General features: G+C 43.5%; 1 protein-coding gene across 3 annotated transcripts in view; it reads left to right on the forward strand.

The window, feature by feature from the left end:
• The window catches only part of RHPN1 (rhophilin Rho GTPase binding protein 1), a 53,685-nt gene that overhangs the window by 12,523 nt on the left and 13,265 nt on the right, over positions 1-27,897 (forward strand). For 2 of the 3 annotated variants that reach the window (XM_070748373.1, XM_070748375.1), the window contains exons 2-11: positions 1,026-1,141; positions 4,092-4,220; positions 8,876-8,951; positions 11,336-11,413; positions 13,309-13,433; positions 15,708-15,874; positions 19,161-19,348; positions 21,230-21,386; positions 24,402-24,521; positions 26,935-27,129. In XM_070748373.1, coding sequence (XP_070604474.1) covers positions 1,026-1,141; positions 4,092-4,220; positions 8,876-8,951; positions 11,336-11,413; positions 13,309-13,433; positions 15,708-15,874; positions 19,161-19,348; positions 21,230-21,386; positions 24,402-24,521; positions 26,935-27,129 — 1,351 coding nt within the window. The remainder of the gene's footprint in view (positions 1-1,025; positions 1,142-4,091; positions 4,221-8,875; positions 8,952-11,335; positions 11,414-13,308; positions 13,434-15,707; positions 15,875-19,160; positions 19,349-21,229; positions 21,387-24,401; positions 24,522-26,934; positions 27,130-27,897) is intronic. The other variant, XM_070748374.1, reaches the window with a different exon arrangement.

The raw sequence follows: 27,897 nt of genomic DNA on the forward strand, positions 1-27,897 counted from the left end.
CTGAGTATTGTATTGGCAGTTCTGTGTTAGCAAAAACTTCAGAAGAGAAGGATTGAGGGGTAGTGATTTCTGACAGTCTCAAAATGGGTGAGCAGTGTGGTCAGGCAGTAGGAAAAGCAAGTAGGATGCTTGGCTGTATAGCTAGAGGTATAACAAGCAGGAAGAGGGAGATTGTGATCCCCTTATATACAGCGCTGGTGAGACCACATTTGGAATACTGTGTTCAGTTCTGGAAACCTTACCTACAAAAAGATATTGACAAAATTGAACGGGTCCAAAGACGGGCTACAAGAATGGTGGAAGGTCTTAAGCATAAAACGTATCAGGAAAGACTTCATGAACTCAATCTGTAGAGTCTGGAGGACAGAAGGAAAAGGGGGGACATGATCGAAACATTTAAATATGTTAAAGGGTTAAATAGGGTTCAGGAGGGAAGTGTGTTTAATAGGAAAGTGAACACAAGAACAAGGGGACACAAACTGAAGTTAGTTGGGGGAAAGATCAAAAGCAACATGAGAAAATAATATCTTACTGAAAGAGTAGTAGATCCTTGGAACAAACTTTCAGCAGACATGGTTGGTAAATCCACAGTAACTGAATTTAAACATGCCTGGGATAAACATAGATCCATTGTAAGATAAATACAGGAAATAGTATAAGGGCAGACTAGATGGACCATGAGGTCTTTTTCTGCCGTCTGTCTTCTATGTTTCTATGTTTCTATGTTTCTATGTTTCTATGTTTCTATGTTTCTATGTTTCTATGTTTCTATGTTATGTGCCTTCAGAAGTTGTAAATGCTTCAACACTGGAAACTCTTTTAAAGAAGAGTTTTAACCATTTGCCTGAAGTGGTGTAGGGTTTCCTGCCTAAGCATTGGGTGGGCTAGAAGACCTCCAAGGTCCCTTCCAAGGTTGTTAAAAAAATATTAAATTTCACTTGGCTGAAAACCAGCCCTTGTTTCTGCTTTCAGATCATTTATGCTTAAGTTCTTTTTCTTTTCTTTTTTTCTCTTTTTTTCGGCAGGGTTGCGACTCCTTGGCCCAGACCCAACGCACCAAGTTGCAACACCGCCGCGCCAGAATCAACCAGCAGATCAACAAAGAGATGAGGATGAGAACCGGGGCCGAGAATCTGTTCAGGTTTGCGTGGGGTAAAAGTAGCATCCTAAGGGCAAACCCGAATAATGTTTGGGGTGGAGCTGCTGGGGGTGCGCAGGGGTTCGGGAGAACCTCTAGCTAAAATTCGGTGCAGCTCGGAAAACACCCAAACAGGGACGGATTCCTATTACCGCTGCTACCAATGCGTTGCATGTGCAGCTTTGGAAGCAAAGTCTTGTGAGGGGACATGCGTGTGAGACATTTCACCGATTTTTTTGCTTCTGTGCATGAGAGAAAGCCAAGGTTGTTGTATTGGCAGTTCTGTGTTAGCAAAAACTTCAGAAGAAAAGGATTTAGGGGTAGTGATTTCTGACAGTCTCAAAATGGGTGAACAGTGCAGTCAGGCGGTAGGGAAAGCGAGTAGGATGCTTGGCTGCATAGCTAGAGGTATAACAAGCAGGAAGAGGGAGATTGTGACCCCTCTGTATAGAGCGCTGGTGAGACCACATTTGGAATATTGTGTTCAGTTCTGGAGACCTCACCTACAAAAAGGTATTGACAAAATTGAACGGGTCCAAAGACGGGCTACAAGAATGGTGGAAGGTCTTAAGCATAAAACGTAGCAGGAAAAACTTCATGAACTCAATCTGTATAGTCTGGAGGACGGAAGGGAAAGGGGGGACATGATCGAAACATTTAAATATGTTAAAGGGTTAAATAAGGTCTCGGAGGGAAGTGTTTTTAATAGGAAAGTGAACACAAGAACAAGGGGACACAATCTGAAGTTAGTTGGGGGAAAGATCAAAAGCAACATGAGAAAATATTATTTTACTGAAAGAGTAGTAGATGCTTGGAATAAACTTCCAGCAGACGTGGTCGGTAAATCCAATGTAACTGAATTGAAACATGCCTGGGATAAACATAGATCCATCCTAAGATAAAATACAGGAAATAGAATAAGGGCAGATTAGATGGACCATGAGGTCTTTTTCTGCTGTCAGTCTTCTATGTTTCTATGTTTCTAAGGTGTCCAGGTAGAAAGCATTTTGAAATTCCCTGATATTTTCCTAACATTTTCCCGCGATCTAGTTAAGGTGCGATCGTAGATGACATCATACCAAACGGCTAAGCCATGGAGAAATATCAGTAGCTGAAGAAGCAAGTTGTTACCAGTTATGCTCATTTTTGCTTGACTCTGCCAGGCAGCGCGATCTGTTTTTTGTTTTTTTTAACATGATTTTTCCTTGACTTTTAAACATTTTAATACAGTTTGATTTCCCCCCCTGATAAATTCCATATTTTTTTTACGAATGCCCTGATAATCTCCCTGATAATTCCCCGATTTCCCTGTTTTCCAGGTTTACTGGACACCCCGGGAAGCAAAAAATTACCAAAACCTCGTGCGCACATCCCCACATGCGCGGGAGCAAAAACACACCAGGACAGACACACAAGCTAACTAAAGTTGCATGTGCAGTGCAGCGATCACTACCGGTGCGCCATCCTTTACTGTATCGGTAGCAATATGCTACTACCCCCAAATCCCATTCCTGGCTGGGCCCACACAACCCACCCCTCCCTTCACGAATCCCAGCGACCGATTAGGTCCCACAGAGTTGACCTTCTCCAGGTCCCGTCGACTAAGCAATGCCGTCTGGCAGGACCCAGGGGAAGAGCCTTTTCTGTGGCGGGCCCGGCCCTCTGGAATCAACTCCCCCCGGAGATCAGGACTGCCCCCACCCTCCTTGCCTTTCGTATGTCACCAGGCATAGGGAAATTAATATACCCCTCAGCTATTATGATTTATGTATGGTTTATGTGGGTTGTATGATTGTTTTTTATTATAAGGGTTTTAAATACTGTTTTTAATATTGGATTTGTACTCTGTATATTGCATGTTGTGAGCTGCTCTGAGTCTTCGGAGAGGGGCGGCATACAAATCTAATTAATAATAATAATAATAATTTTCACCCTTTTTTAAATATGATAGGGTTTTATGTGCTTTTTAATATTAGATTTGCTTCCGCTGGAATATTGTTTTTATTATTGTTGTGAGCCGCCCTGAGTCTTCGGAGAGGGGCGGCATACAAATCTAATAAATTGGATTGAATTGAATTGAAAGACGGGCTACAAAAATGGTGGACGGTCTTAAGCATAAAACTTATCAGGAAAGATTTAATGAATTCAATCTGTATAGTCTGGAGGACATTTAAATATGTTAAAGGGTTAAATAAGATTCAGGAGAGAAGTGTTTTCAATAGGAAAGTGAACCCAAGAACAAGGGGGCACAGTCTGAGGTGAGTTGGGGGAAAGATCAGAAGCAACATGAGAAAATATTATTTTACTGAAAGAGTAGTAGATGCTTGGAACAAACTTCCAGCAGACGTGGTTGGTGAATCCACAGAAACTGAATGCAAACATGCCTGGGATAAACATCTACCCATCCTAAGATAAAATACAGGAAATAGTATAAGGGCAGACTAGATGGACCAGGAGGTCTTTTTCTGCCGTCAATCTTCCATGTTTCTATATTGGGGGGAATGACAGGGGACACTGCACCGGTAGCAAAAATGAAATTGCGTGCACAACTCCAGGTAACCGAGTGTGGTTTGGCATTTGTGCATGCACAGGAAGCAAAATCTCATGAGAACAACCGCGCACGTGTGAGATTTCAGCGATTTTTGGTGAATTTTTCCTTCCGCGCATGCGCAGAAGCAAAATCTCGCTGGGATGCCTGCGCCCATAGCAGAAGCAAAGCTGCGCACAAACGCACCCGTAGCAGCAGAATTGGGAATCCACACCTGCTTGGGACGCTGCAGCCGTTGTAAGTGTGAAACTGGAACGGTCGTAACTCTGAAAAACAGTCGTCAGCCTCTTCTCCCAGTACCATCGTCACTTTGAACGGTCGCAAAATGGACCGTTGTACACCGCGGACTAAATTGTAGGAGTTTAATTCATTCCCCCCCCCCTCTTTTCTTCCCTTTCGTCTCAGGGCCACGAGTAACCACAAAGTCAAAGAGACGATTGCTTTGGAACTCAGCTACGTCAACTCCAACTTGCAGCTCCTGAAGGAGGAACTGGAAGAGTTGAACAGTTGCATGGAGGTCTACCAGAATGACAGGTGAGGGGATTGGCAGCTGTCAAGCCTGTCGGTGGACTTCAGGGGTTGGGAAATGAAGTAGCCCTTTGCAACTAACCATATTTTTCAGAGTAAAAGAGGGTAGAAATGTTTGTCTTGTGCATAGCCGTTTTTGGCCTCCCAAAGCCTTGCCCCCACGTCCCTTTTCTTGCAAAAATATGGGCCCATTTTTTGCAAAGGGGGTTTGGGAGGCCTGCAGAGGGCTCCTGGGGGCTGGGGGAAGGCAAAAACACTCCCATTTTTGCAAAAAAAAAACCACGGGCAAAAAATTCACAAAACAGGCATTTTTGCCTTCCACCAGCCCCCAGGAGCCCTCTGTAGATTTCTCAGACCAATGTGTCCCATATTTTGCAAAAACAGGTAAAAAATGGGTCCATTTTTGTGAAAAACAGGGTGCGCAGAGGTTTTGGAAGGCCTGCAGAGTACTCCTGGAATCCGCCAAGGAGAAAAACTTTTTTTTTCTTACCTCTTTGAAATCTTGGCATGTCTTATACACCGGGGCGTCTTATAGTCTGAAAAATACGGTAAGTTGTCCTTTGCAACGTAGCGTATTTTTCAGAGTATAAGATGCACCTTTTGCCCCCTTAAGAGAGGGTGGAAATGTTGGTGCACCTTATATACAGAATACAACTATTTTTTCCTGGGGTCCAGCCATCACGTGCCATTTTTATTATTATTATTATTATTATTATTACTTGGATTTGTATGCCGCCCCTCTCCGAAGACTTTATGAACTTTATTCCCTTGCATCGATTCCCCTTAACCGCTGACGGCAAGGAAAGGTCGTATAATGTGGAGCAAAGCTCACTTAAGGACTGAAATGTTTGTGGTCATACGTTTGCTGTTTTCTTCCTGAGAAGTAAACCCCAATAAGCTTTGGAAATAAGCCTTTTTCTTCGGAGTGAAGAGAATTGGAATCCTCCCAGCGGACTTCCTGACTTTCAAAATCCTCTGGCCAATTTTCCACATTTGACTCACGCAGTGACGAACTTCGACGGGGTTGAGAACATGTCCTGGAACAAACAAGATCATCTGACTCACTTTTAACCAGCTTGTTAATAATAATAATAATAGTACAGTAGAACCCCGACTTACGAGACTAATTGGTTCCGGAAAGAGGCTCGTAAGTCAGAACGCTCGTATGACGAAACATTGTTTCCCATAGGAAACAATGTAAAGTCAATTAATCCGTGCAACAACAAAAAAAACCGCTGCCGCCAAACGCGGAAGTTAGCGTTCAGAGACAGTTGCGAAGCGGCGCGCGTGTTTTAAAACGTGGCAGCCAGCCTGGGGGGCTCGAGGGCTTCCCCCCGAGCCCCCCAGGCCGGCTGTGACGTTTTAAAACACCCGCGCCGCTTTGCAGCTGTCTTCTGAAGCCGAACGCGGAAGTTAGCGTTCCCGCTTCAGGAGACAGCTGCAAAGCGGCGCGCGTGTTTTAAAACGTCACAGCCGGCCTGGGGGGCTCGGGGGGAAGCCCCCGAGCCCCCCAGGCCGGCTGCCACATTTTAAATCACGCGCGCCGCTTTGCAGCTGTCTTCTGAAGCCGAACGCGGAAGTTAGCGTTCCGGCTTCAGGAGACAGCTGCAAAGCGGCGCGCGTGTTTTAAAAGGTTGCAGCCGGCCTGGGGGGCTTGCCAGCACCCCCCCCCGAGCCCCCCAGGCCGGCTGAAACCTTTTAAAACACGCGGGATACGAGCGCCAAGGAGCTGTCTCCTGAAGCCGAACGCGGAAGTTAGCTTTCGGCTTCAGGAGACAGCTCCTTGGCGCTCGTATCCCGAATGTGAGCTCGGGAGGCGAACAAAAATGTCACTCCCCTCCCAGCTCTTATCTTGAGTAGCTCGTAAGTAGAGCTGCTCGTATGTCGAGGTTCCACTGTAGTAGTAGTAGTAGTAGTAGTAGTAGTAGTAGTAGTAATAATAATAATAATAATAATAATAATAATAATAATACAGTAATAATAATAATAATTGTGAAGCAAACGAAGGACCAGTACAGAAAAACTGTAACTCAATGTCGTATGGACAGTTGGCGGAACAAAGCATTGCATGGCCAGTTCTTGGAGAAGATTGAAGGCAAAGTGGATAAAGAAAAGACCTGGTCATGACTTACAAGTGCAACACTCAAAAAGGAGACAGAAGGACTAATACTGGCGGCACAAGAACAGGCCATTAGAACAAATGCTGTCAAAGCCAGAATTGAAAAATCAACAGACGATCCAAAGTGCAGACTCTGTAAAGAAACAGATGAAACAATCGATCACATACTCAGCTGCTGCAAAAAGATCACACAGACTGACTACAAGCATAGACATGATGCTGTGGCACAGATGATCCACTGGAACTTGTGCCGGAACTACCATTTACCAGTGGCAAAGAACTGGTGGGATCATAAGCCCAAAAAAGTGGTCGAAAATGAGCAAGCAAAACTACTGTGGGACTTCCGACTTCAGACTGACCGAATTCTGAAGCATAACACACCAGACATTGTGATTGTGGAGAAAAAGAAAGTATGGATCATCGACATCGCAATCCCAGGAGACAGCAGAATTGAGGAGAAGCAGCTACAGAAATTAGTGAAATACGAAGATTTAAAAATTGAGCTGCAATGACTCTGGCATAAGCCCGTGAAAGTGGTCCCAGTGGAACTTGGCACGCTGGGCGCAGTGCCAAAGGATCTCAGCGGACATTTGAAAACCATTGGAATTGACAAAATCTCCATCGGTCAATTGCAAAAGGCCGCTTTACTGGGATCGGCAAACATCATTCGCCGCTACATCACGCAGTCCTAGGTGCTTGGGAAGCGCCCGACTGGTGATGAAATACGAAATCCAGCATAGTGATCTCGTTTGCTGTGCTGTACTGACATAATAATAATAATAATAATAATAATAATAATAATAATAATAATAATAACAACAACAATAATAACAATAACAATAACAACAACAGTAACAGTAATAATAGTAATAGAAATAGTAATAATAATAATAATAATAATAATAATAATAATAATAATAATAATAATAATAATAATAAAAATATAATAATAATTATAATAATAATAATAATTTATTAGATTTGTATGCCGCCCCTCTCCGAAGACTTAAACGTTTGGGAGAGAATTTTGCCATAATTGAGGTCCTTGGCTTACGAACGTTCGTTTAGCAAAGGTTCGAAGTTACGACGGCGGTTACAAAAAAGGGACTTGGGCCCGGTTTTCACACTTAACGGGCGTGACAGCGTTCCTCACAATCACGGGATCAAAATCCGGATACTTGGCAACTGATTCATACGTGATCCCAAGTGAAGTCAAAAGCCCACAATGAAGTCCGAAATTTAGGTCGCTAAGTGAGCTGGTTGTTAAGTGAGATGTTTTTCCCCGGTTTATGACTTCCCTTGCCACGTTGATTGAGAGAATCACTGCAGCTGTTAAGTAAAGGACCCGGTTGTTAGGCGAATCGTCTGCGGCCGTCATAAGTATGGACCAGTTGACGAGCATCCCAGTTTGGATCACATGATTATGGGGATGCTTCAAACACTCGTAAAACAGTGAAAAACATTCCTTTCTCGGTGCGGTTATAATTCTGAATGGTCACTAAATGAACAGTTTTATGCTGAGAAATATCTGTAATTGGGCCTGTGTGGCCCCTCCAAAATTTGCTCTCATCCTTCTCCCCCTCTCTCTCTCTTTCCCTTACTTTTTCACTCTGCCCCTCTCTCTCTCGCTTTCTTCTCTTTCTCTCTCCCTCTCTCCCCCCTCGTTTTCTCCCCCCCGTCTGCTCTCTTTCCCCCTTTCACTTTCTCTCCCCCTCTCTCGGTCTCTCTCGGTCTCTCCATCCTCTCTTTCTCTCTTTCTCTCCCTCCTATCTCTCTCTTCTCTCTCTCTCTTGCTCTCTTTTTCTCTTTTCTCTCTCTCTTTCTTCCTTTTTTCCTCTCTCTCTTTCTCTCTTTCTCTTACTCCCGCTCTTCCTCTCTCTCTCTTCTCTTTCTCTCTTTCTCTCCCTCCTATCTCTCTCTTCTCTCTATCTCTCTCTTGCTCTTTTTCTCTTTTCTCTCTCTCTTTCTTCCTTTTTTCCTCTCTCTCTTTCTCTCTTTCTCTCTCTCTCTTCTCTTTCTTTCTCTCTCTCTCCCTCCTATCTCTCTCTTCTCTCTCTCTCTCTTGCTCTCTTTTTCTCTTTTCTCTCTCTCTTCCTTTCTCCCTCTCTTTCTCTTCCTCCTGCTCTTTCTCTCTCTCTTCTCTTTATCTCTTTCTCTCTCTCCTATCTCTCTTTCCTCTCTCTCTCTGGCCCTCTTTTCCCCCTCTTTTCTCTCTCCCTCTTTCTCCACCCTCTCCCCTTTCTGTCTCTCTTTCTGTCTCTCTGTCTCTCCTTTTTCTCTCTTTCGCTCTCATCTCTTTCTTGCTCTCTTTCCCCTCTTTTTCTCCCTCTCTCCCCTCTCTCTTTTCTCTTGCTTTCTCTCCCTCCCTCTCTTTCTCTCTCTCCCCTCCCTCTCCTCTTTCTTTCTTTCCCTCCCTCCTATCTCTCTCTTGCTCTCTTTTTCCCTCTTTTTCTCTCTCTCTCTTGCTCTCTTCCTTTCTCACCCCCTCTGTTTCTTTCCCTCTCTCTTTCTTCCTCTTCCTCTCCCTCTCTCTCTTTTTCAGTGACTCCATTAGCGTCCCGATGATCCCCTTGGGGTTGAAGGAGACCAAAGAACTGGACTGGGCAGCTCCTCTGAAGGTAAGGAGATCTGGCAGAAGGTGATCTGGTGATCCAATCTCCAGCCTTTTAAGGGATGCAAAGAGATGGCTACCAAACAGCCCTTACATCTGCTGGCCTTCTCATTCATTCCTATTCTCCTAAAACTTGAGTTTCCCTTGGGGGGGGGGGAACTGGGGTGAAATTCTCTGGTTTTGGTGGTGGAGATAGAATTGAAGAAAGCAATTTACAGGTTGTCCTCGACTTAGAACAGTCCGTTTAGTGACCGTTCAAAGTTATGACGGCTCTGGAAAAAGTTATTTATGGCTGTTTTTCCAGAGTTACGACTGTTGCAAAAAATTACCCATGGTCGTGTGATCAAAATTCAGACGCTTGTAAAATGAATGAAATATATTAATAGGAAATAAGATGAATTCGATAAGTATTATGAAAGTATGGAATACAACAATAAGGATGACCTAAAAGATTGATAAAAATTAAAATAATGGTGCTGAGGTGCTTTAATTTTTTTTCTTTTTGTAATTACATTGTATGAGATATCAAATTTGTGAAATATACATGTGAATTTAGAGTAAAATTTAGGACTTTTAATACTGATAGGAGTTGTGTTAATTGGGTTTGGAACACATCTAAAAATTTGGGATTCTATACCACCAAGAGGGAGATGAAAAAAAACTGAAATTTGTTTGTTCGTATTTGTTTTTAGTCTTCAATAATAGATAGGCTATATAGAGGTTTTTAGTTTTTAGAAAAATGTATTATTAATAATAATAATAATAATAATAATAATAATAATAATAATAATAATAATAATTAGATTTGTATGCCGCCCCTCTCCGTAGACTCGTATATGGAGAGGAAGGAGGCACTAAGGCTTAGTATTTAACAAGTTAGAAATATTGTTTGTATTAAACATTTGAAGGAATAATATCAGTGATAAAATTTAATTAGAGGATAATTGGTTTAGTTGGAGGACAAAATTAGAGAGTTTGCAGTGTGGAAAAATGATTTCTACCGAAATTAAATAGGTATGGACCAAGAATTTGGGGGGATTATACATAAGTTACTAACACAACATTGCATATTATTGTAATGGAAATAGAAAGGTATATTGCATTACGTGACTTCCTTTTTCAACCTCCTGACCAGCAAAGCTCACTTAACAACACTGTGACTAATTTAACAACTGCCATGATTCACTTGCTGCAGTGGCAAAAATTGTGATTAAAAATGTCACAAAATGGATTTAATTAAACTTCTCGCAGAACAGAAAACTCCATTCTGGTCTTAAGTCAAGGACTTGATTTTGCATTGACCTCGAAAGCGGGAATTTCAGGCAAGCAAGCTAACAATAACCACTATGTTTTTTAAATTTTTTATTGATTTTTTATCTTTATAACATTTTTTCCCCAAAAATCCACACCCAAATTTCATATTTTACAATTCACATATTGTTCTGTCAAGCTCTCTGGTAGACTCCTCCCAAAAATGCACAGATACAATTTCAGACACACACACGTTTGAAAATTCAAAACAATGTTCTTTATAATGAAAATTCCCTTAACCTAAGCCCTCTTTTGGTATAGCCAAGAGCACTCGTCTCCAAACAAACTGGTAATTTGTACAAGTCCCTTATCAGTTCTGTGATACTTAGCTTGCAGCTGTGAGGCAATTCACAGTCCTTCTTCTTTCACAAAGTGAAACACACTTTGCTCTGGTTTAGTTTCAAAGCGGGAAAAAATCAGCACACAAAAGGTCAAAGTCAGTAAAGCAGGCAGGAAACACAACGATCAGATAATCCTCCACAATGGCCAAACCCACAGGCTGCTCTTTATAGCAGCCTCACTAATGACCACAGCCCCACCCAACCACAGGTGGCCTCATTTTCTTTGATAATAATCTCTCAGTTGCTGCTGCCTATGCATCGCTCTCCGCATGTGTGGCTGTATCATTAACTCTTGTTCTGAATCCAAGGAGGAGCTAGATAATTGATCTCCTTCTGAGCTGTCTGTCCCACTCTCCTCCTCCCTGTCACTCATGTCTTCTTGGTCAGAGGAGCCTTCATCAGCAGATTCCATCGGGGGCAAAACAGGCCTGCAGCATGTGGATGTCTCCCCCACATCCACAGTGCTTGGGGCAGGAGCTGGGCCAGAGCTAACCACAACACAATATATCATATCTTTCCATTGTACCGATTCTTAGTCTTTTTCCACACCGCCATGCTGTTTTACTCTTATTTTTCCCATCTCATTTCGTGCAAACCTTATAACAGTCCAACTCATTTTGTCCTTTCAATTCTATGGTTCAATTTCTCCATATCTGCACATCTGCATATCTTTTATCAATCAATATATTTTCCACCGGAGATTATAACAACTGTGTTTCTATTTTGTGCGTGATTCCAGGCCGTCATTAAAGAACATTACAAGGAAGACGAAAACTCTTACGAGGTTGAGCTGAAAACCTTGGTGGATTTGCGGCAGGTGTGTGATTTTTGAGCAAGAAGACTTTGAGGGCAAAAGGCATCTGGTCTTTCTGTCTGCGTGGGTGTGTTGTGTTGTGTGGGGAGAACAGTTTGCAAGATGGCAGTTGTAGCACCGCAATGAGGAACTCAAGAATTTCAGTTGCAGTGTCTCACCTGCAGCCTTCCAGATGTTTGCACACCTTTCGGCAAAGGCATCTGGGATAGGGGTGGGTGTTGTGTGTTGTGAGTGGATGTAGTGTGTGGGGGGGGCAAGTTGGCAACATGGCAGGCATAGCATCGCAATGAGAACTCCAGAATTTATTATTATTATTATTATTATTATTATTATTATTAATTAAATTAGTATGCCGCCTCTCTCCGTAGACTCGGGGCGGCTCACAACAGTAATAGAAAAACAGTGTACAATACAAATCTAATAATTAAAACTAAAAACCCATAATTTAAGAAAACATGCACATAACATACCATACATAAACAGTATAGACCTGGGGAAGTTATCTCAGTTCCCCCATGCCTGACGGCAGAGGTGGGTTTTAAGGAGCTTACGAAAGGCCAGGAGGGTGGGGGCAGTTCTAATCTCAGGGGGGAGCTGGTTCCAGAGGATCGGGGCCACCACAGAGAAGGCTCTTCCCCTGGGCCCCGCCAAACGACATTGTTTAGTCGACGGGATCCGGAGAAGGCCAACTCTGTGGGACCTAATCGGTCGCTGGGATTCGTGCAGCAGAAGGCGGTCCCGGAGATATTCTGGTCCGATGCCATGAAGAGCTTTATAGGTCATAACCAACACTTTGAATTGAAATTGATCGGCAACCAATTGAATTTGAGTCTCAATGATGCACCTTCTAGATGTTCACATACTTACCAGCCCTCTGTGTGTACGTGTGTGAGAGTGTTTGTGTGTGAGAGTGTTTGTGACTGTAAATGTCATATTTATTTATTTTATTTATTTATTTATTTATTTATTTATTGGATTTGTATGCCGCCCTCTCCGTAGACTCAGGGCGGCTAACAATAGTGATAAAAACAGAATGTAACAATCCAATACTAAAATAGCTAAAAACCCTTGTTATAAAACCAATCATACATACAAACATATCATGCAATAAATTGTAGAAGCCTAGGGGGAAAGATTATCTTAGGGGCTTATAGGTCATAACCAACACTTTGAATTGTGACCGGAAACTGATCGGCAACCAATGCAGACTGCGGAGTGTTGGTGTAACATGGGCATATTTGGGGAAGCCCATGATTGCTCTCGCAGCTGCATTCTGCACGATCTGAAGTTTCCGAACACTTTTCAAAGGTAGCCCCATGTAGAGAGCGTTACAGTAGTCGAGCCTCGAGGTGATGAGGGCATGAGTGACTGTGAGCAGTGACTCCCGGTCCAAATAGGGCCGCAACTGGTGCACCAGGCGAACCTGGGCAAACACCCCCCTCACCACAGCCGAAAGGTGTTTCTCTATATGAGGGGGAGATTGAATTTGGAGTTCTCACCTGTGCTAAAATAAGGTGTTCCCTTCGGAATGCAACCTGCTGTTCCATCGCTTTGAAGCTTTGAAAGAAGAGATGGGACAACCAGTTTGTCAAAAATGGGATAGGATCTCCTGCTCGAGCAGGGGGTTGGACTAGATGACCTCCGAGGTCCCTTCCACTTCTGTTAACTGCATATCTCTATTGACAGAACAGTTAACCAGTGGAACTACTGGCCTCCGGAAGCTGTGAATGCTCCCAACACTGGAAGTGTTTTAAAAAGAGATTGCCTGGAATGGAATAGATAGGGTCTCCTGCTTGAGTAGAGGGGTGGATTTGATGACCTCCAAGGCCCCTTTCCAACTGTTTTATTCTGTTACTCATGGCTCTTTATCTTTTTCCCATTCTTGTACCTCCGAAAAGGCCATGCGGACACCCAGCCGGAACAAGGCGGGCCTTGAACTCCTGATGGAATATTACAGCCAGCTCTACTTCCTCGAGAACCGTTTCTTCTCACCCCATCACAACCTGGGACTTTACTTCCACTGGTCAGTGGGGCCTTTTCCAGTATGTATGTATGTATGTACGTATGTATGTATGTATCCATGTATGCACGTTTTTAGTTATTTAGTTATATTTCTTTTCTTTTACTTTTTTCTTTTGAATTTAAAAGATAGATTTTATTGAACAATTAAAATAAACAAAGTTGACAAACACATTGGTTGAAGTTTTTAGGCTTGCATTTCAGCAGTTTACCATTCTTTTTTTTATATAGATTCTAAATCCGTTAAATATAGAGCGGTGAGACCACATTAGGAATCCTGTGTCCAGTTCTGGAGACCTCACCTACAAAAAGATATTGACAAAATTGAACGGGTCCAAAGACGGGCTACAAGAATGGTGGAAGGTCTGAAGTATAAAACGTATCAGGAAAGACTTCATGAACTCAATCTGTAGAGTCTGGAGGACAGAAGGGAAAGGGGGGACATGATCGAAACATTTAAATATCTTAAAGGGTTAAATAAGGTTCAGGAGGGAAGTGTTTTTAATAGGAAAGTGAACACAAGAACAAGGGGACACAATCTGAAGTTAGTTGGGGGAAAGATCAAAGGCAACATGAGAAAATATTATTTTACTGAAAGAGTAGTAGATCCTTGGAACAAACTTCCATCAGACGTGGTTGGTAAATCCACAGTACCTGAATTTAAACATGCCTGGGATAAACATAGATCCATTGTAAGATAAAATACAGGAAATAGTATAAGGGCAGAGTAGATGGACCATGAGGTCTTTTTCTGCCGTCAGTCTTCTATGCTTCTATGTTTCTATATATTTGTTATAGTTTATCACATAGGCCTAAATTGAATTTGTACATAATAAAGGAAAGGAAAGGAAAGGAAAGAAAGAAAGGGAAAGATAGAAAAAGAAAGAGAGACAGAGATATTATTGGTCAACTGTTTCCGTTGACTCACATATTTAAGCGAACTGTTTCCAAACAGATTTAGTTATATTTCTACGCTGCCGAACTCCCTAGGGCCATGATGGCGAACTTATGGCATAGGTAGCACACAGAGCCGTATCAGAGCGCACGCAAGACTTTGCCCCGCATCAGTTCCAGCGTGCATGCGTGTGCTGGCCAGCTGATTTTCGGCTTTGAGAAAGGCTGTTTCGTCCCCCGGATGCTCCAGAGGCAAAAGAATCCCCCACCGGACAAACCGGAAGTTGTTGGTCATCACCTATAAAGCCCTTCATGGCACTGGACCAGGGTATCTATGAGACCGCCTTCTGCCGCACGAATCCCAGCGACCGGTTAGGTCCCAAAGAGTGGGCCTTCTCCGGGTCCCGTCAACAAAACAATGTCATTTGGCAGGGCCCAGGGGAAGAGCCTTCTCTGTGGCAGCCCCGGCCCTCTGGAACCAACTCCCCCTGGAGATTAGAATAGCCCCCACCCTCCTCGCCTTTCGTAAGCTCCTTAAAACCCACCTCTGCCATCAGGCATGGGGGAACTGAGATATTCTTTCCCCCTAGTCCTTTACAATTTATGCATGGTATGTTTGTTTGTTTGTATGTATGTTTGGTTTTACAATAAGGGTTTTTTAGTTGTTTTAGTATTGGATTTACATGCTGTTTTTTATTACTGTTGTTAGCTGCCCCGAGTCTACGGAGAGGGGCGGCATACAAATCCAATAAATAATAATAATAAATAATAATAAGTTCAGAAAAATGCACTCCAGAGAAAGAAAGAAAGAGAGAGAGAGAAAGATGGATGGATGGATGGATGGATGATGAATGAATGGATGGATAGAGCCAGAGTGTTGCAGTGGTCAGTGCAGGCTACTTCAGTTAACTGCTCAAATCTCACCACCGGCTCCAGGTTGACTCAGCCTTCCATCCTTCCGAGGTGGGTGAAATGAGGACCCAGATTGTTGGGGGCAAGAGACTATAAATAGCTGAGAGAGGGCTGTAAAAGCATTAGGAAGCGACATATAAGTCTAAATTCTATCCATCCATCTATCTATCTATCCATCCATCCATCCTTCCGAGGTGGGTGAAATGAGGACCCAGATTGTTGGGGGCAAGAGGCTGTAAATAGCTTTAGAGGGCTGTAAAAGCATTAGGAAGCGACATATAAGTCTAAATGCTTTCCATCCATCCATCTATTCATCCATCCATCCATCGTTCCTTCTGAGATGGTTCAAGGACCCATATTATTGGGGGCAAGAGGCTGATTCTGTCAACCGCTTAGAGAGGGCTGTAAAGCACTGTGAAGCGGTATATAAGTCTAAAGGTTATAAATGCTACTGCTCCGCTCTTCTTCCCAGGTACGATTCGCTGACGGGCGTGCCCTCTCACCAGCGGGCTCTGGCTTTTGAGAAAGGAAGCGTGCTTTTCAATATCGGAGCCTTGCACACCCAGATCGGGGCACGCCAGGACCGCACCACTTTGCAGGGGGTGGACTGCGCCATTGAAGCCTTCCAAAAGGCATCGGGTAGGTTGACCTTGGGGAAGTTTTCTCTCAACTCTTCCAGTTGGGAGTTGGAGGAGCACCTAGTGTCGAGGTGGGATTCATGCAACGTGATATTCCGCACCAAGATTAGCAGGACACGGCTCGATCTTCATATATACGGGTAGTTCCTCGACTTATGACGAACATTGGGAGCAGAGTTTCTGTTCTTAAGCGAGGTTTTGCTTAAGGGAACAGAATACATGCCAGTTGGCCAAGTGCTTTGAATTTTGGTTCTGTGATTTACAGGAATGCCACAACAATCTTTTAATTTAATTTAATTTAATTATTAATATTGATCAAATTGAACAGGTCCAAAGACGTTTCTGCAATACTCTGTGGTCTGCATTGGCTGCCGATCAGTTTCTGCTCACAATTCAAAGTGTTGGTAATGACCTTTAAAGCCCTACATGGCATTGGACCAGAATACCTCCGGAACCGCCTGCTACCGCACGAATCCCAGCAACCGATAAGGTCCCACAGAGTTGGCCTTCTCCGGGTCCCAAACAATGTCGTTTGGCGGGCCCCAGGGGAAGAGCCTTCTCTGTGGCGGCCCCGGCCCTCTGGAATCAACTCCCCCCGGAGATTAGAACTGCCCCCACACTCCTTGTCTTTTGTAAATTACTCAAGACCCATCTATACCGCCAGGCATGGGGGTGTTGAGACACCTTTCCCCCAGGCTTTTTAATATTTATGTTTGGGTATGTATATGTTGTTTGCTTTTTTAAATATGATAGGGTTTTTATGTGCTTTTTAATATTAGATTTGCTTCCGCTGGAATATTGTTTTTATTATTGTTGTGAGCCGCCCTGAGTCTTCGGAGAGGGGCGGCATACAAATCTAATAAATTAGATTGAATTGAATTGAAAGACGGGCTACAAAAATGGTGGACGGTCTTAAGCATAAAACTTATCAGGAAAGATTTAATGAATTCAATCTGTATAGTCTGGAGGACATTTAAATATGTTAAAAGGTTAAATAAGATTCAGGAGAGAAGTGTTTTCAATAGGAAAGTGAACCCAAGAACCAGGGGGCACAATCTGAAATTAGTTGGGGGAAAGATCAGAAGCAATGTGAGAAAATATTATTTTACTGAAAGAGTAGTAGATGCTTGGAACAAACTTCCAGCAGACGTGGTTGGCGAATCCACAGTCACTGAATCTAAACATGCCTGGGATAAACATCGATCCATCCTAAGATAAAATACAGGAAATAGTATAAGGGCAGACTAGATGGACCAGGAGGTCTTTTTCTGCCGTCAATCTTCTAGGTTTCTATGTTAATTTAATTTATTGGACTTCTATGCCGCCCAATACCATCAGGGCGGCTTAAAACAATACAGTAGTACAATAATAAAAGGAAGTCAAATATAACAATAATTATAAAACCCCAATTATAAACCCAGCTAAAATAACCCTGAACATCGGGGGCAGGTGGCAGTTGGTTTTATAGAGCCGGGGCAGCCACAGAGAAGACTCTCCCCTGCGGTCCTGCCAACCTATATTGTTTAGTTCTTTTTGGGGGGCTACTACACAAAACATTGTAAGTCGAGGACTAGAAATAAACCATTTCTTGGTTTACATGCTTTGAATTATTAAGCAAAAAATATCAAAAGAGGACAGATACTTAATAATACACATAATTACTGTGGCCAGAATCACATTTGCGCAAACCTGGAAATTAAGTAACATTCCATCAACCTTAAATATAATAAATAAAATCTATGAAATTGCAGAAAATGAACAAAATGACAATGGAAATTCGACAAAAAGACAACACAGAATTCTACCAGTCATGGAATAGATGGTATAATCGGGCTGACCCAAAAAAATATTTAAAATTTTAAACATTTACATTACAGTCAAATATGTTATTTTTTAGCAATCTTGTTATTCTTTATTATTCCTTTAATGTAAAATACTGGATATAAGTGTGAAATTAACACGGCCAAGACTCATGTAAATGAATATAGAAAATAATAGTTTGAACGCTGTAGTAGCAATGCTAACATGTAGGTTGGAAAATTTATGTTTGTTTTATTTTTGGGTGGGTTTTTTGGGGGGGGGTTTGTCTTTGTTCTGTATTTGTCTTGTCTTCTTTTTGGTGTTAATGATTAATAAATTTATTTTTTTTAAAGAAAAAAAAAGAAATAAACCATTTCCACAACTGAATAAAATCTCCAATTGGCTAAGATTGATGTCTCCAAACGTGGGGACTTTATGACTTGTAGACTTCAATTCCCAGAATTCCCTTGCTGAATTCAGAGTTCTGGGAGTTGAAGTCCACACGTTTTAAACTGGCCAAGTTTATAGACGCCAGTGTTGTGGTGGGGGCTCCCCACTAGAATGCAAATCCCCGCCCCCCCCGACTCAGTACAGCTTAATTTAACCCAGGGTGTGAATTCAAATCTTTCCCTTTCCCATAGCCGTGAAAAAATGTGACTTAGGACCGTTTTTCACCTTTACAACCGTTGCCGCCTCCCTACAGTCACGTGACCAAAACCGACATGCTTGGAAACTGGCATGTACTTGTGCCTGTTGCGTTGTCCCCAAGTCATGCCATTCCTTCTGACTTCTGCCTTCTGCCGCACGAATCCCAGCAACCAGTTAGATCCCACAGAGTGGGCCTTCTCCGGGTCCCGTCAACTAAACAATGTTGCTTGGCGGGACGCAGGAGAAGAGCCTTCTCTGTGGTGGCACCGGCCCTCTGGAACCAATTCCCCCCAGAGATTAGAATTGCCCCCACCCTCCTTGCCTTTCGTAAGCTTCTTAAAACCCACCTCTGCCGCCAGGGATGGGGGAATTGAGATGCTCTTTCCCCCTGGGCATTTACAATTTCATGCATGGTATGTCTGTATGTATGTTTGGTTTTATAATAAGGGTTTTTAACTGTTTTAATATTGGATTGTTTATATGCTGTTTTTATTACTGTTGTTAGCCGCCCCAAGTCTACGGAGAGGGGCGGCATACAAATCCAATAAATAAATAAATAAATAATTCCCCTTTTGCGACCTTTGGGTAAGCAAACGGACAACAGGGAAACAATTACAACCAGGCGAATAACTTACACAGTGGCTCTGGTTCACTTTTGCGACCTTTGGGTAAGCAAACGGACAACAGGGAAACAATTACAACCAGGCGAATAACTTACACAGTGGCTCTGGTTCACAGTGGCTCTGGTTCTCACATCGAGAAAGGTTGCAAAACGTTCCCGCTTAGTGGTGGAAACATGGTCCTAAGTGGAAGACCTCCTCAGGGCTCTCGTTTTACAGGCGCCTTCAACTACCTGAAGGAGAACTTCTCCAACGCCCCCAGCCTCGACATGAGCAGCCCTTCCCTCAACATGCTGGTCCGTCTGATGATCGCCCAGGTGCAGGAATGCGTCTTCGAGAAGGTTCTTCTGCTTAGAGCCCAGAGCGACTTCCTCGTCTACCTGCAACTCGCCCAAGAAGCAGCCCGGGTAGGGTATCCGAGGATGGGGGGCACGGGAACAGAGGCCTCTTGAGTCCCACCAGAGAGGACCAAGCACAGTGAGCTGGAGAGAAAGCTTCCTTCCCCAAGCTTGTGGGGGGTTGGTTTCCGAACATTTTGTTACCTTTCTAGGTAACGGCTTCAGTAGAGTTTAGAGCCGAGGTGGCGAAACTGTGGTGCGCGGTGGCACAGGTGGCAAGTGGAGCCATATACCTGAGGGCACTCGGGGCATTACCTCCGGGACTGTCTTCTGCCACACGAATCCCAGCAGCCTATTAGGTCCCACAGAGTTGGCCTTCTCCGGGTCCCGTCGACTAAGCAATGTCGTCTGGCAGGACCCAGCGGAAGAGCCTTCTCTGTGGCGGCCCCAGCCCTCTGGAACCAACTCACCCCGGAAATCAGAACCGCCCCCACCCTCCTTGCCTTTCATAAGTTGTTGAAAACTCACCTTTGCTGCCAGGCATGGGGGAAATTGACACGTCCCCTAACTACTTTTTTATGTGTAGTTTGGTTGGGTTCTGTGATTATTTTATTAAAAAGGGTGTTTTTTTTAATTGTGTTTTAAAATATTGGATTTGTACTTTGTTATTATAGTTGTGAGCTGCCCCGAGTTCTCGGAGAGGAGCGGCATACAAATCTAATAAATTATTATTATTATTATTATTATTATTATTATTATTATTATTATTGCCCTATGTCAGTTGCAACGCGCTAGCCAGCTGATTTTCGGCCTTCCAAAGGGTGGGGTGGGAGAGGCCATTTTCAGCCACTTCAGGCTTCAGGAAAGCCTCCGGGGCCTGTGGATGGTAAAAAACAGACCCAACGGGCCAACCAGAAGCTCAGAAATGAACTTTCGGCTAGGCCCGTTGTGTCCGCTTTTCACCATCCACAGGCAGAAGGTGAAAAATGGACCCAATGGGCCTACTGGAAGCTCAGAAATGAACTTCTGATTGGCCCTTTGGGTCAGGTTTTTGCCACCCATAGGCTTGAGGAAGGGGGTGAAAAATGACCCCAATGGGCCTGCCAGAAGCTCAGAAATGAACAAGTCCGGGATGCCCGCCAGGATAGGGTCATAAATTCTCAGTCATCAAGTCTTTGCTTTGACAAATTACTCACTTAGTTCAGAGACAGTTTTTCTAGCTCCCGTCAAAAGCAGATTTCAAAATCCAGGGAATTAGGAGAGGAGGCTCTCAGCTTCCAGCTTCTGCTCTCCATTTTTGGAGCGTTGTTTTTCCACACACCCTGCCAGAGGTGGCCAAATGTCCCATAGAGATATTCAATGCCTAGACCCTCGTCTATAGAGATATTCATGCCTGACTCTCGTTCTTCTGACTCTCCCATCTAACATAGGGTCCTCCACGTCCTCATCATCCTCACACTCAGACACTACTATAGCTAGGTGTTCTAAGTCTCTAGTGGTTCCCCAGGTTCCAACTCCCCTTCACTCTCACTCTCAGACTCAGCTGGCCTAGGATAGCCAGACGAACCCGGCTCGTTCTCTTCAAAATCCATGACCAGCTCAGTCGGATGTGACCCACTCACAACAGTATACTCCGGCAGTGTTTGGACCTATTTCTTGGGGGGCTTCTCGCTTAGACAGAACAGATGGGTCTGTTGATGGAGTTGCTTGTGGAGTACCAACCCACGCAGTCTCTCCCCATCCATCAAATCCCCTCCCAATGACCCTCACCTAACGTCACCCAACCTGTATCTTAATCTTCCACCCCAGCTGCAAGAAATTCCCCATCGCGAACCCAGCATCTTAGCTATGGAAGCCAAGCCAGATGTCCTTCTGGTGGCCCTCAAGGGATGCTTGTCCTCTTCCTTGGACTTCCCTTCTTCAGCTTGCCCCCTCTTCTTGCCTCCACAGGTGGAAGAGGTGTACTCCTTGGTGCACCAGACCATGGCCCAGCCCCACGTCAAGGACTACGTGCCTTTCTCCTGGGCCTCCATGGTGCATGTCAAAGCCCAGCACTTCAAGGCCCTCTCGCACTACTACGCTGCGGTTGCACTTTGCGACTGCCCCGGTGAGTAACCACGGTTGCCAAGAGCTTCACTTGTTCTGCCTGAACTCTAATGGTGTAGGGAAGAACCAGGTTTGAGCTGTAGGTAGAGCACTCGTGTTATATGGTGAAGTCTCTGGTTATTTTTCCTCCCTCTGTTCTTTTCTTTTCATACCCCCTCTTTCTTTCTTTCTTTCTTTCTTTATTTATTTATTTTTTTTCCTTCCTACCACCCTTCCTTCTTTCTTCCCTTCTTCCCTTCCCTTCCCTTCCCTATTCTTTCTCAATTTCCTCCCTCCCACCCACCTTCTCTCCTGCCTTCCCTTACCCTTCTTCCTCCCTCCTCCTTCTCTCCTTCCTCCCTTCCTTCCCTTTCTTTCCCTTCCCTTCCTCCTTCGTTCCTTCTTATCTTCTTCTCCACCTCCCTCCCTTCTTCCCTTTTCCTTTCCTCCTTTCATCTTCCTTCTTCTTTCCTCCCTTGCTTCTTCCCGTCACTTTCTCATCTTCCTCCCACCCACTTCTCTCCCTCCTTCCTTCCTTTCTTTTTGGTCTTTCTTTCCTTCTTTCTTTTCTTCCTCATTCTTTCCCTCCATTCCTTTTCTTCCCTTTCCCTTCTCATCTCCCTCCCTCCCACTTCTCCCTCCCTCCCTTCCCTTCCTTTCCCTTCCTCCTTCCTTTTCTATTTCCCTCCCTTCTTCCCTTCCCTTCCTCCTCTCATCTTCCTTCCTCCCCCCTTCTTTCCTCCTTTCCTTCCCCTTCTCATCTTTTCCCTCCCACTTCTCTTCCTCCTCTTCCTTTTCAATCGTTCCTTTTTTCCTTCCTCTTTGTTTCCCTCCCTCCCTTCTTTCTTCCCTTTCCCTTCTCATCTTCCTCTCTTCCACTTCTCTCCTCCTTCCCTTCCTTCTCTGCCTTTCCCTTCCTCCTTCCTTCCTTTTTATCTTCCTCTCTCTCTCTCCCTCCCTCCTTCTTAAAGGATTTAGAACAGGCGTAGGCAAAGTTGGCTCTTCTGTGACTTGTGGACTTCAATTCTCAGAATCCCTAAGCCAATCATGCTAGCTCAGGAATTCTGGAAGTTGAAGTCCACATGTTATAGAAGAGCCAACTTGACCTACCCCTGATTTAGAAGCAACATTTAAAAAGGAACATTGAATGGGTCAGCCATGATGATGTATCTTTCCAGAGTCCTTTGGGAGATAAAAGCGGTGTCCCCCAAGGTAGTGTACTGGGACCAATCTTCTTCATTCTCTACATCAATGACCTTTGCGATTACAACACAAGCAACTGTGTCCTCTTCGCCGACGATGTTAAACTCTTCAACACCACCAATAACACAACTACTCTCCAAAAAGACCTTGACGCTGTTTCTGAGTGGTCTAACACATGGCAACTCCAAATCTCAATTAGTTAATGCTCTGTCCTACACATTGGGAAGAAGAATCTGAACTCCAAATACAAACTGAATAATCAAATTATCACAGATAATCCCCACTCGGTTAAAGACCTCGGTATACTAATAACAAAAGATTTAAGTGCCAAAGCCCACTGCAACAACATAGCCAAGAAGGCTTCAAGAGTTGTAAACCTAATCCTACATAGCTTCTGCTCTGGCAATCTCACACTACTTACCAGAGTTTACAAAACTTTTGCCAGACCCATCCTTGAATACAGCTCATCCGTTTGGACCCATATCGCATCTCAGACATTAACACCCTTGAAAATGTCCAAAGATACTTCACCAGAAGAGCCTTTCACTCCTCCACTCGAAACAGAACATCCTACGAGACTAGACTTTCAATCCTGGGCCTAGAAATCTTAAAACTAAGACACCTTAAACAAGATCTAAGTATTGCCCACAAGATCATATGCTGCAACGTCCTGCCTGTCGGCGACTACTTCAGCTTCAACCACAACAACACAAGAGCACACAACAGATTTAAACTTAATATTAACCGCTCCAATCTTGACTGTAAAAAATATGACTTCAGTAACCGAGTTCTCGAAGTGTGGAACTCATTACCGGACTCCATAGTATCATCCCCAAACCCCCAACACTTTACCCTTAGATTATCCATGGTTGACCTATCCAGATTTCTAAGAGGTCAGTAAAGGGCGAGTACAAGTGCACTAGAGTGCCTTCCGTCCCCTGTCCTATTGCTCTCCTATATCTCCTATACCTTTCTTCTATTCCTATATCTCGTCTTTTATTCTTTCATTGATATGTTCTATTACTATATCTTCTTTTCTATTATTTCTTAGATATATTTTACTATGAGTATCTCCTCTATGACCTCCATCATGTATTTTACTATGTGTATATAGATATATACCCACTAAAACCCTCATTGTGTATTGGACAAAATAAATAAAAAATAAATAAATATGTTCTATTCCTATATCTTCTCTTCTCTTCTTTCTTAGATATATTTTACTATGAGTATCTCCTCATAGTAGTCTGGAGGACAGAAGGAAAAGGGGGGACATGATCGAAACATTTAAATATGTTAAAGGGTTAAATAAGGTTCAGGAGGGAAATGTTTTTAAAAGGAAAGTGAACACAAGAACAAGGGGACACAATCTGAAGTTAGTTGGGGGAAAGATCAAAAGTAACGTGAGAAAATATTATTTGACTGAAAGAGTAGTAGATCCTTGGAACAAACTTCCAGCAGACGTGGTTGGTAAATCCACAGAAACGGAATGTAAACATGCCTGGGATAAACATCCATCCATCCTAAGATAAAATACAGGAAATAGTATAAGGGCAGACTAGAGGGACCATGAGGTCTTTTTCTGCCGTCAGTCTTCTATGTTTCTATGTTTGTATAACCTTCATCATGTATTTTACTGTGTATATAGATATACTGTATACCCACTAAAACCCTCATTGTGTATTGGACAAAATCAATAAAATAAAATAAAAATAAATAAAAATAAAATAATCTGTTGGAAGGGGGGGGGGGAAATAGAAGCACTGATCTAATCTAAGACAAGAAAGGTCCAGCATATTTCCATCCTTCCTTCCTATCTTCTCTATTTCTGTAGCTACACCAGAGGTGGATTTTCCCAAGCATGAAAAAACATTCCTCCAGTTTCACGTCTCCATGCCAGAAGGACCGGCTCCTTCCTTACTTTTGCAAGACCAGGAAGCACGGCGGCGACTAGGTAAGTGACACCCACCACCCCCTGAAAAACACCAGGGTGCAGAAATGAAAGTCAGAAGTCAAACAGGAACAGGGGCATCTCTTAGACCTAGGCTGCTAATAGTGTTAGGCACTCCTCAATTACAACCAATAGTTAGCTTGGCAAGTGGCTTATACAGGATTTATGATGGATTGTAGTGTCCCAAGGTCCCGTGAGCAAAGTCAAAAGGCCACCATCAATGGTGGAAGGTCTTAAGCATAAAACGTATCAGGAAAGACTTCATGAACTCAATCTGTCTAGTCTGGAGGACAGAAGGGAAAGGGGGGACATGATTGAAATACTTAAATATGTCAAAGGGTTAAATAAGGTTCAGGGGGGAAGTGTTTTTAATAGGAAGGTGAACACAAGAACAAGGGGACACAATCTGAGGTTAGTTGGGGGAAAGATCAAACGCAACATGAGAAAATATTATTTGACTGAAAGAGTAGTAGACGCTTGGAACAAACTTCCAGCAGACGTGGTCGGTAAATCCACAGTAACTGAATTTAAACATGCCTGGGATAAACATATATCCATCTTAAGATAAAATACAGGAAATAGTATAAGGGCAGACTAGATGGACCAGGAGGTCTTTTTCTGCCCTGAGACTTCTATGTTTCTATGTTTCTCTCTCTTTCGGACTCTTGTCCCCTAGCCAACAAAGCAGAACTTTTATATTGTGACATTAGTTTGTGTCATGAATTCCGGAAGGCTCCGCTTTCACATCCAGAACGTAGACTTGCCTCCTATAAGAGGGGCAACATTTTTTTGTTGGTGTGAATTGGAGAACTTTCTTCTCGTAGAACCACTTCCATTTTATAAAAAAATTCAGCTCGTTTCCGTCGGCTCGGCAGGTTGTATTTAAATTTAGAGTAAGAGTTGCTAGAATTTTTAGCTGTCAACTGTCACAATTTAGAGGACCATTTTGCTAGGCAGTTGTGTTGATGGGTGGAGCAGGTGTGACTCTTCCTGGGCACTGAAAGGTTTCTTTTATTTTATTTTTCAAGAATTGTCCTAAAAATGCAAGTTCCAGGTGTATTTATAAATGAAGAGGCAATGTATGAGGCTGAAGATGGCCCCATAAGTCATCTGGTCCCATGGCATGTAGGGCTTTATAGGTCATAACCAACACTTTGAATTGTGTTCTGAGACTAATCGGCAACCCGTGCAGCTCTCAGAGTGTTGTAGAGCAGTGTTTCCCAACCTTGGCCACTTGAAGATATTTGGACTTCAACTCCCAGAATTCCCCAGCCAGCATTTGCTGGCTGGGGAATTCTGGGAGTTGAAGTCCAGATATCTTCAAGTGGCCAAGGTTGGGAAACACTGTTGTAGAGACATGGGCATATCATGTGCTGCAACATCCTGCCTGTCAATGACTACTTCAGCTTCAACCGCAACAACACAAGAGCACGCAACAAATTCAAACTTAATATTAATCGCTCCAAGCTTGACTGTAAAAAATATGACTTTAGCAATCAAGTTGTCGAAGCGTGGAACTCATTACCGGACTCAGTAGTGTCAACCCCTAACCCCCAACATTTCTTCCTTAGACTCTCCACGATTGACCTCTTCAGGTTCCTAAGAGGTCAGTAAGGGGCGTACATAAGTGCACTAGTGTGCCTTTCGTCCCCTGTCCAATTGTCTCTCCTTATCCCATATATCATATATCTTTTCTTCCTTTCATATATCTTCTCCTCTACTTTTATATCTTTTCTTTATATATAATACTTCATGTCTACCCTCTTGAATATTTTATTTATTTATTTATTTATTGGATTTGTATGCCGCCCCTCTCTGGAGACTCGGGGTGGCTAACAGCAATAATAAGACAGCATATAACAATAATCCAATACTAAAAACAATTAAAACCCATTATAGTAAAAAAAAAACCCCAAACATACATACAGACATACTATGCATAAAATTGTAAAGGCCCAGGGGGAAAGGGTATCTCAATTCCCCCATGCCTGGCGGCAGAGGTGGGTTTTAAGTAGCTTACGAAAGGCAAGAAGAGTGGGGGCAATTCTAATCTCTGGGGGGAGTTGGTTCCAGAGGGCCGGGGCCGCCACAGAGAAGGCTCTTCCCTTGGGTCCCGCCAAGCGGCATTGTTTAGTTGACGGGACCCGGAGAAGACCCACTCTGTTGGACCTAACTGGTCGTTGGGATTCGTGTATTGTTTATTGGACAAAATAAATAAATAAAATAAAAATAAATAAAATAAATATCTCGGGAGGCCCAGGATCGCTCGCGCGGCTGCGTTCTGTACTACCTGCAGTCTCCAAACACTCTTCAAAGGTAGAAAAGGATCAACCATCTCCTTTCAGAAAAGTGGTCAACCCAAGGGCTGTAGGGTCTGGTTCTCCAAGGTGGACCCACCTGTGTTGTGTTTTTGCAGGGAAAGCCCACCTCAAGAAAGCCATAATCGGTCACGAGGAGGCCATGAGGATCCACAGCTTGTGCAAGGTCTTGAGGAAGATGGATATCTTGCAGGAGGTCCTCTCCCTGGCCCACAAACGGTCCCTCGGCAAATACTCCGAAATTGACCACGAAGAAGATTTCTTTGAAACCGCAGAAGCTCCGGACATCCATCGTAAGTGAAGAAGTGGGTGCGTTGGGCTTTGTCTGCCAACAGGTTGTGATCCGTCAGATGGCAGCCCTTGCCAGTCATATCCTAAAGAGTCGGTGTGGTTAGAGTGCAGCACTTCATGCCCCTGTAGTTCAGCAGTTCAAATCTCACCACCGGCTCAAGGTTGACTCAGCCTTCCAGCCTTCCAAGGTGGGTCAAATGAGGACCCAGATTGTTGGGGGCAAGAGGCTGATTCTGTAAACCACTTAGACACAGCTGGAAAAGCATTATGAAGCAGTAGATAAGTCTAAATTCTATTGCTATCTATCATATATCTTTCTATCTATCTATCTATCTATCTATCTACCTATCTATCTATCTACCTATCTACCTATCTACCCATCTATCTATCTATCTATCATCTATCTTTCTATCTATCTATATCTATCTATCTATCTATCTATCTATCTTTCTTTCTTTCTTTCTTTCTTTCTTTCTATCTAAGAGCCGGAATGGCACAGTGGTTAGAGCGCAGCACTACAGGCTACTTCAGCTACCAGCTAGCTGTAGTTCAGCAGTTCAAATCTCACCACCGGCTCAAGGTTGACTCAGCCTTCCATCCTTCCAAGGTTGGTCAAATGAGGACCCAGATTGTTGGGGGGAAAGAGGCTGATTCTGTAAATGGCTTAGAGAGGTCTGTAAAAGCAGTTTAAGCAGTATATAAGTCTAAATGTGATTGCTGTTGCTAACTTGCCCAGGGTCAAAGTCTGTATTTGAGTGCATGGACTTTTT

This window comes from Erythrolamprus reginae, chromosome 3 (genome assembly GCF_031021105.1).
Source record: "Erythrolamprus reginae isolate rEryReg1 chromosome 3, rEryReg1.hap1, whole genome shotgun sequence".
Classification (NCBI taxonomy): domain Eukaryota; kingdom Metazoa; phylum Chordata; class Lepidosauria; order Squamata; family Dipsadidae; genus Erythrolamprus; species Erythrolamprus reginae.